Genomic DNA, 9,827 nt, shown 5'->3' with positions numbered 1-9,827 from the left:
CCGCTACCCAGCTCGACTTGGATCTTGGCTCGGGCCCCTGGGCCAAATAAGTTAATTTGAATATTATTATTTTATTATATATAATTATATATTTTATTACAATTAGTTATATTTATATATTATTTCACATTAAATACATATATATTTTTTATTTTAACCAAGCAATGGTTGAGCTGGAGCTGCAGTCACAGGCTTTGGCTTAGTTCAAGTTCGACTTCTTATCGGGCTGGGTCTGGCAGCTCTATGCCCAAGCTTAGTTCTAACGCACTCTTCCTACAACACAAAAATGCAAAATCCACTTCAGAGCTTTTTGACACATCGAAAGTCTTCATAGGAGTTGACACAATAACGTTTTTTTTTCCTCACAAAAGAGAATGAAAGACAAATCTTAGACACGTTAAAGAACATTATCCGGACGTTTCATGACATTTCAAGTAACTAGTCTACTCTCACACCAGGCTTGAGATCTTAATTTGCCAAATAGTAAACCATGGACTTTGAGCTCCTAATTTGCTGAATAATAACCAGCCTCTAACAGTTTCATTTCCAACCCTAAAATAAGCCGTTGGAGATTTCCAAAGTTTCAATAATAACAAACAAAAAATTCAAACTTCATCACAAATAAAACAAATTTCATGATACAAACGACCTCCTACTATCCTCCTTCTCCCACCGTAGAGCTGCTTTAGGACCTAAGGGGTTATACCATATACTGTACTATTGTACTATTCAATTAAAGTATCACACATTCCACTATTTGCAGTCCAAAAAAACAGTGCCCATAGGGAAATCAAACCGAGGACCCAGCACAATGCTCAAGCCGACTAACTGTGTTACACCCCTTGGGACACCAACAGGCAGTTGAAACTAGAATGATTATTTCAACATTTCTAAATTATATCGTCTATAAGTATGCGGTCCTAAGTCCTAACTTGCAAATTACAAGTTATTGCCAAATTCTTATGCATGGGAGTGCTAACATATAGATACACCCACAACAAAATTGCTTAAGACATAGTGACACGAAATTCCCCTGTTTAGTAACAGCCACAAAAGTCTATAAATGCAAGGTCTATGGATCACTTCAATGGGGATGATTCGGATCATTTAGACATCTTTGCACAGAGTTCTCTGACCAACTTAGCAGCAACCATTGCAGTCATTCCATCAACAGTGTCACGCTGCGGATTGAATTCCACAACGTCAGCAGCAACAACATCACCTTGCAGGTTATGGAGAATGTTGAGTACATCTCTGAAGGAGAGGCCTCCAGGCTCCAGATGTGACACTCCAGGTGCAAATGCAGGGTCCAGGCAGTCGACATCTAATGAAATGTACACACCTTTTACGCCTTCACCAAGTTTCTGCCAACAGAGCAAGTGTAAAACTTTAGACATGTAGCTTCCCATGACTATCAACTTTTCAGAATGCTTGCAAAGTATCATGAACATGAGAGAGAGAGAGAGACCAGATTCTCCAAATATGCTCGATCTTTTGAGAATGTTCGCATTTCATATTGCTCGACCCCAAATTTTTTGGCTTGCTCACGTCCCTCAGTCGTTATTGATCTAATGCCGACCTAAGATAACACACAAATGGAATAAGAAATTAGATGAGGAAGATAAACCAACTTACCAAGATGATCAAAACTGACTAGGTCAAAAGTGATTCAACGCTGACATGGCTGAAAAAATATTTGCATGAAGTACCATACGTGCATGACAGACCAGAAAATTTGTCCAAGAAAGAGGACAAATATGAACAATAGATAAAGAGAAAACTAGCTACCCCACGTAACCGCATGGACAAAGAGAAAAAGGCTAAAACTCCAAAAAAAATGATGAGCTAAAGTACTTTCCTCATTGTGATGATGCCACCAAGAGGATTTGCTGCACATAATCGACTCTTTTTTTGTTTTTGGGTAAAATATCTTAAACATCTTCATACAATTACAATGCCATTAGGAATATCAAAACAACATTAACTTAATCCACTAAACACCCCTAGCAATGTGCCAAGAACGTATCCTAAAGGAACCTCATGATACCAGAAAGAGAGTTTAAAGAAGAACAGAAAGTGGCAACGAGTCATTTTGCATGTCACAATGATATCTCATCTCTTGGTTCTGTGTCTCTGTTCCATGTGAAAAAATAAAAAAGTTTTTTCCTATCCTTTTGGCATGAAACCATTCCGACGGCCCTTCTAGTCAATTTACTGAACAGGCCTTATGGATACACCAGAAAATATGATTTATATGCAGTAATTCATGCTTGTAGGAAATGGAATTCAACTAGCTGAAACAACAGCCAAACAATCAGAAACATAAAATGAGATTTGAGTTGAATAAATATGAAAAAGTAAGACAAAAAAGTGAGAAGCTTACCTGCAGGAGCCGTCTTGCATATCCACCTTCCATTATCCTAGCAAAAGGGGAAGCATGAGAGTATTTGTTTCCTTCAAATGCATGATAAATATCAGGGTGAGCATCTAAATGAAGAATATCTACAGGTCCTCCGAGCCTCTCAGATACACCCCTTACAACAGGGAAGGAAATTGAATGATCACCACCTAAAACCAAAGGACGAAGCGGAGCCTACAGGTCATACCAAGAGTATCAGTAACACATTCATATCTGAGAATGATGTGCAACATGAAATACATAGAATTACATCTTCAGAAGCAGTAAAATGCAGAACAAATCCCCTTTTCTTAATTGACAGAAACAGATAATTGCAAATATTTTAAGTTTAAATTCTTCCCCAAGATTGATATGTACAGCAGGCATTGAACATCTTTTCTGATATACATGTCACTGAAGTTCCTCCACTGACTTGGGATCCAAATGCTGCAAAAACTTAAATAAGAATGCAGGACAACAACCAGGATATTGTCTCATGATCTAAAGAAAGACTGCTACCCTTGCTAAAGCAGAAGGTTGTTAGTAGAGGAGTTACTTTACGAAAACCCAGAAGTGAAGGGAAACTCAATCCAGTAATTTATTCATATGATTTATGAAGGTACTACCTTAAAGTTCACCTGATTTGAATCCTTTATCAGTGAAATGAAAGCTTATTGAATTCCTACTACTGACTTCATATATGGAATTCATAAAACCATGCTCCCAAAAACTACTTCTAGAAAATTTGCTCGACTGTAGGTGCATTGCTTCTATGGTTGAATGGATCCAAAGACCATGACAAGAAAGCCCACATCAAATACAAATATGAAAAATATAATGAAAGGTCTAGGATTCAAGAACTGGTAGAGAGAGTGAGAAATCCATATATGAAAGGATAGACAAGATGAGTTTCACTCAGGCTGCAGGTCAATGGCTATGTCATTTCTCATATAACTTGGAGCGTCTGTTTTGGTAGTGAACCTGAAAGATAAATATCCTGCTGTTCATAGCAATAGTTCTTGGCTATTAGAATAAAGTATTTAAGATATTAAAATAGATACAAGTTTTTTATTCCAAGGCATCATGATCAAGCCTGAACCGCATGGACTGGCTACATGAATTTTGTTTCATTCATTACACCATTCATTGATCTTATGCCATGGTCATTGCACTACAATCTGATAATCCATCCAGACATGCACAAACAGTTCAAAGTACACCAATCAATTATAGTTCATTGTTCTGTTGTTTTTTAATAGGTGAATTCCAAGACCAAATTAATGTTTGTGAGAAAATTTATATCATCTGCAGAGCGATCACAAATTCTTTGCTTCTATTGTAAAAATTTTGAAATCTGTGCTTATTCAAATTCCAATGGCCTGTCCAATGAAAATCAAGCAAGCTGCTTTATTTCAAAAGCTGACATGCATATGACCAGAAGGTTTTCTGGAGGAGGTTTAGCTGAAAATTAATCAGGCTGCTTTATCCAAAAAATATGATAAACTTATAAGTTATAACTTATAACCAGAATGCGCGCGTGCGAGAGAGAGAGAGAGAGAGAGAGAGAGAGAGAGAGAGAGAGAGAGAGCGTTTAGCATTCCAGAATTTTTTTTGTGTTTTGAGCAATTGCCAGTTTGAGGTACATAACAATCACCAAAAAAAACCAGAGCATTACCTAAATAAAACAAAAGATGCAGAAACATGCCTGTTGGACAAGATTCTAGATATGCAATTAAAATATTTTTGTACAAAGGACTTTTTACAATTTTTAACTACTACTAAGAAAATTAGGCATATAAGATGATTTATTGTTGTCCAAGAATAATGTTCTTAAGGAAACGTTTCCTCATGTCACATTATATTCTCTGAGTATGAACATCTTTACTTCAGAATCTCAGATTAATAGTTTTAGGGATGCCTTTTGTACCACAATCACCTGCAAGAACTTGTAATATGTTTAAATAGAACGAAACAAAATGTAATACATAATGAAAATAGAATTTCAAGAGTAAGAGATAAAGAGACATGCATGTTCAGTTTTTTGTCAGAAGGAAGGTTTTTTTGTTCTCTAATAAACTACCGACACATGAAAAAGTTGGATAAAAAAGCTTAGGTTGCAGAATTTCCAGCCTGTCACTTAACACATACTTCAAAAAATAAACAATAATGAACAGTTGATGCAACTTACTTCGTCCATGACTATCTTGACAGATTCACTTATGACATTCATCAATCTATCATCATCCACACCACAATCTCGAATTTCTTGGACAGGAACATCACCAACATCATTTAAAACTCGTAAATCTTTCAAGTCCTTCCCTAAAATATCATTACAAGGATGAAATGTAGAATATAAGTCCACATATAAAAGAAAAGTAACTCATGGTTACTAACAGAATCAGGCTGGAGAATTGAGGCCTTTGCTAAAGCAAAATCACCACTAAACAACATATGAAACATGGAGTAATAATGCATTTCTATGTGAAGATCGTCCCAATTATTCCAGTAAAAACATATTATCAATACTATCAGTAATTTGTTATTCGAAAAGTTCTAGTTTAGTAGCTAAAATTCGTTTAATATAAGATAATTCCATAAAATGTTTGTTTACTAGATTCTCCAGATTTTCCCTTAAAGGAGTTCACTGAAAAATCATGGCTACAGCAAACTATAATGTGGGAAGATCAACCAAAAAATAGGGCAGCATGGGTAGACCGTAGAATAACATCCCTTGGTGTTGGAATAGAATACGATGTTTGATGTGGTTTGTTTAACTTTGATTATCTAAGTTGAGATGAGGCAACTGCCACAGGATAGCATGATATCGGATGGAATGCAGCTATAACATGCATGCAGGGTTTTTTACCTTCTAAGAGTCCAAAAGACCCATATATTTTCATTGTTGATCATGAACTAAACCAAAATATAAAAAAACTGTGATCAACTTTTCAAACAATACAAAAGAAGAGCGGTTGCAACTGTAAAGTATTAGCAAAACCAATCTAATTACAACTCACCAGTTTCAGTAGTGGAATTTGTGCTACCACACCAAATAGCCTCCCTAATACGAGGAGGTGCAAATGCAGGGCCTTGAAGGAAGGATGAATTGTGCCCAAGTGGAACACCAAGAAGTGAAGATGATGCAACAGCACCTCCCAAAGCTTTCACAATATCTGCCTACAGGAAACAAAGGAACAAAGAGTTCAGAAACTACAGGACAGTGGAATTTTGTTTTAGATATACTAAAGAGACAATAAAATGCTAGATGTAACATATACATCGCCCTTCTAGATTCACTCTTTCACTAGACAAACTCTATTAATGGCTTTTACCAAGTGCCTACAAGTAATAGGCCTGCAGTTTCCAAAGTCATTAGCTATCATGTCAAATTCACATATTTGTTGCTCCAGTAATGGAAGGCCACGTTGAATAGTAGATCATCAACCATGGGGTTTGCATAATGTTCTTCTCTATTACAACTAATGAGCTTCTATTATATTGATAATCCTTCATTCCCTATTGCTAAAGAAATTTTCTTTATATATACCAACCATTTAGTGAGAAAGAACAGCAAAAATCAATTCTTTGGCACAGAGAGATTTCGTCATTGCACAAGACAATACTAGCTTTGATTTACTTCATTTTAACAACAAACATAACCAAAAGTATTTGTTAATGACAGCATTTTATAATTTCACTAAGAACACTGAAGGATTGAATTTTGTATGACCGAGCAATATGACTATCAATACCAATGAATGGATTATTTCTTGAGATAAGGCAAAAAATAACCAATTTGTCACCTATCAAAAGTCATGGCAACATACTGATTTCTTTCCAAAGAATCAAGAGAAACTCAACATACGGTTCACAAGAATGTGAAAGGGAAAAGCTTTGCGCATGTCATACTGGGAGAATTTTGGCATTTGCAGTAGATAGTAAAGAAGAAACAAAAAACCAAAGTAATCTTCAGGTGCAGGCAATGGAAAACTTAATTCATGAATGAAAAGAAAGACCAGAGTACCTTAAAACATTTTAGCAAGCAACTTATTGGTAACTATTGACAACAGCACGGACCTAATACTTCATTTCAAGTCTGTTGTCTTATGAGACTCTTATGAGAATTGCATCAGGGGTGACAGTGGAACTTTCAGATTTTCTAGCAGGCAAGAAATTGCTCTTGAATTTGAGTACCAGAGAATATTCTAGACAAGCAACAGACCTTATGCTCTCATGTGAAAAAGACAGTGGAACAAAAAACATCATCCAATCATTAGTATCCTGGGTAAGAAATGTCACAAATTAAAAATTCTCAGCTTAATTTAAAAAAATAATGGGCGAAGAAGAGGCAAAGTACCTTATGCTGTGCTCTCTCACGAATAAGAGTAAGGGAAGCCTCTACGATGCGATTTTGTCCCTCTATTATGCTTGTAGAATGATTTAAGGCATTAAGTTTCTGCATATATTGAACTCCCACTTTTCCTAGATTCCTCATTGCTGGAGATGCAAATTAGCTTCAGTATGTTTTGATAAAAGTCAACATTTGCAAAAACGAAATATAAAACAGAGAGAAATTGTTCACCAAGATATATTCGGTTGAGATGTTTACAACTTTATATATCATAGAAAAATGAACTACATAATTAATCTATCATCTCAAGTTCCATTCAGTGATCCAGAAGCAAAAAAAAAGTTACAACTATTGCAGTTTAAGTCCAATAGATACTGCTAACTTGAATTAGCATAGGTACAAGATGCATGGCCAAATAGATATTTCTATTGTAGACCACAAATTCATGCCACGTGTCATCAAGCGTAAAAGGTTTCTGCTTTGGAACTTGCAAGTGCTCATAACTATCCAAGCGAACAAGCTACACTCTTCGGAACTGAGATGCAAGAATCATGAAACCGATTCCTTTCCCTTATCAGACCTCCTTCATTTCCTTCGGCGTAGACTTTGAAGCTCAACTATTCTGATGGTCCAAAGTTGTGAATCCCATTTAATCCCTGGAAGCATCGAAAGACTACAGCAAAGCTGACGCACCTACTCGATTCAATATTTGAAGACTTTTAAGGCATCTATGTGGAATTTGTTATTCAATTAACTACTTTAGACTTGAGATCTTAAAAAAAAATCCGTATAATTATGAACGATTGATCAAGTAATAGAAAACTTTGAAGCATTGTGACGAATCAATAAATACAACATGAAAAGACCACATGGGACTGTTAAAGAGATTTTTCTTTATAATATGAAAAAACTCCGAAGGGCTGTCAAAAAGACCTTTCCCTTCAAGTAAAAAAAAAAAAAAAAAAAGAGGGAGTGTCCCAGTCAGCAAAGAATGGATCTTTCTAGACATAAGCTGCAGAAAAGAAATCAGAAGCCTTTCATTCCTCGGAGTAAAATAAACCATAAAAGAAGATGACAGCTTCATATTACCATAAAAAAGTAACATCAAACCAAATCAGAAAAAATAAAAGAAGACAACATGTGACGAAGTGATGACACGGGGTCTTAAACTTCTGGCTCCCCGCATGCGGAATACAGGACTAATAGCATACTAAATGTCATCCAAGTGCACCTCAACATTCATGTCATCATCCTGGGCTCAAAGTCGGAAGTTCCAACGCATTCAAAAGATTAGAAGCAAAACAAGCCTTCCCGGTTCCAAAGACACAAAATCCTTCACTTTGTCATGGATCGGCAGGTCCAAGAAATCATGGTAATCATTAGTTTCCACATTCACAAAGAACCAGAAATCTGCTATAGTAGTTTCCAGACCATCAGAGGAAAAGAAACGAGCCAGAGACAGAGAGAGAGTTCCCTTAGAAGGTTAAACTATAAAGAGAGAAAAAAAAAGGAAAGCCGATAAAACAGAATGAAAAAGGAAGTAAAATCCCCATACCCATTTTCTTAGTGCGGAAGATGATAGAAAAATTCTCTTGATGTGTTCCTCTTGGTCACTAACTGGGGCAGTTGAAGAAGCGATAGCTTGCTGTTATGACCACACACAACAAAATATGCATAAAAATGAGACAAGCCCTCGGAAAAACAGAGGGAGCTCCGTCTGGCAGAAATAGAGAGAAAGAGAGGCACACGTACCTCAAAGAAATGTATCAAAGGCCCAAAGCAGCAGAAAATACATGTAAAAGAGAGGAGAGAGGCCGCAATGAAGAAGGAATGCAGGTATCTTGGCTATGATTGGTAGGCTTGCTTGCCCTTTCGGGAGGAGAAGGGAGAGGAGGAGGGGGAGGAAGGCTAGCGGCCAAGAACGTGTAACAGCAGAGCCGGCTTTTAGGGGAAGGGTGATGTGGAACGGTCCTCTCGGATGGCAGTTATGCTTACCAATGCCCACTCCTTCTTCCCTCTGCTGCTGTCGTCTTCTGCCTCTGGCTTTTTGCACCCACAGTAATTTCGTACACAATACGCAGAAATGGCAGCATCAGGCCCTCTGACACCATCACATTCATGCCAACCTCGCCCTTCACGCTTCTCGTGGAGGAACGGAGGACAAGAAGCAATCCCATGCACCAACCCACGGAGTCTTCAGAAATCAGCTTTCGGTGGGTGGGTATCAAATCAGCTGCTGAATGCCGTGTTTCCTAGTTCTGGCTCCTGATGAAAGCACTTGTCTGATATCTCATGGGTGTTGCTGTAGACTGTAGAGTGATGTGGAGTGCAAGACAAAGCTTCAAGACAGTAAGGAGGAAAATACGTACTGATCTTGTCTTCCGCAGGGAAGAGGTGATTAAAGAAACTAAGGAGGGAATCTGCATCTGCCATTTCTTTGTATCACACAGCACAGCATGGCACTCGTGCTCGTACCAGGATTCTCTTTTGTGTGTAATAAACTAATTAATCACGGGGAAAGTCCAAGCTCGATTCCTTGAACGTAGAGCCCTCGTGATCTCGCAGGTCTCTTGGTTCAATGACATTTTATTATCTCTATGGTGGGACAGAAGCTACTATCTGCAGCAAAGTTCCAAAACCCTCTACCTAGGCTTCGAAATGGAATCTCTTTATTGACCCTTCTGGATTGGTCTAGTGTATCATTAGGAGGCATTTTCTCGCCACCATCTGGCTTTGGTTTAAGATTCTGAAGAGTTGAGACATATAGATTTTAGATGGTATCTTCTTTTTTCTATTTTATCGGTGCAAAAAGATAAAATGAAGATTTAGACACCAATAACATCATGAAACAATATGGCACATTCATAAAACAATCTCACAATTCCTCTATAATTTTGTTTTATTGTTTTTTTACGAAACGATAACAATAAGTTACTATTGTCAAACTGTCTCCAAATGTCGTAGTTCGATAAACCATAGATTTTAATATAAATGTTTTAATTTACTAGTAAATTCATGATGCATTAGATCTACGAATCTAAAATCTAAAATAATCATGGTGGATTGGCTTGATGA

At 37.1% G+C, this 9,827-nt stretch overlaps 1 protein-coding gene across 1 annotated transcript; it reads right to left on the bottom strand.

The window, feature by feature from the left end:
- Positions 1 to 861: 861 nt before the first annotated feature.
- Positions 862 to 9,228, bottom strand: LOC116266471 (arginase 1, mitochondrial). The gene is made up of 8 exons (XM_031647711.2): positions 8,505 to 9,228; positions 8,308 to 8,397; positions 6,759 to 6,898; positions 5,419 to 5,578; positions 4,587 to 4,720; positions 2,384 to 2,593; positions 1,469 to 1,579; positions 862 to 1,364 (listed from the first exon to the last, which is right to left on the bottom strand). Exons 2-8 carry the CDS (start codon positions 8,309 to 8,311, stop codon positions 1,104 to 1,106), a joined length of 1,020 nt encoding a protein of 339 aa, XP_031503571.1. The 5' UTR covers positions 8,312 to 8,397; positions 8,505 to 9,228; the 3' UTR covers positions 862 to 1,103.
- Positions 9,229 to 9,827: the final 599 nt, after the last annotated feature.

This window comes from Nymphaea colorata, chromosome 12 (assembly GCF_008831285.2).
Source record: "Nymphaea colorata isolate Beijing-Zhang1983 chromosome 12, ASM883128v2, whole genome shotgun sequence".
Lineage (NCBI taxonomy): Eukaryota > Viridiplantae > Streptophyta > Magnoliopsida > Nymphaeales > Nymphaeaceae > Nymphaea > Nymphaea colorata.
Note: the sequence above shows the minus strand (reverse complement) of the source record. Positions and strands in the feature narration are given on the sequence as shown.

Excerpts from the sequence above, each read along its gene's own strand:
- LOC116266471 (XM_031647711.2), bottom strand. Across the intron at positions 4,721-5,418 it reads AAATTCCACTACTGAAACTG|GGAAGGACTTGAAAGATTTA; the intron begins GTGAGTTGTAAT and ends ATGATATTTTAG. Across the intron at positions 2,594-4,586 it reads TCAAGATAGTCATGGACGAA|GCTCCGCTTCGTCCTTTGGT; the intron begins GTAAGTTGCATC and ends TATGACCTGTAG.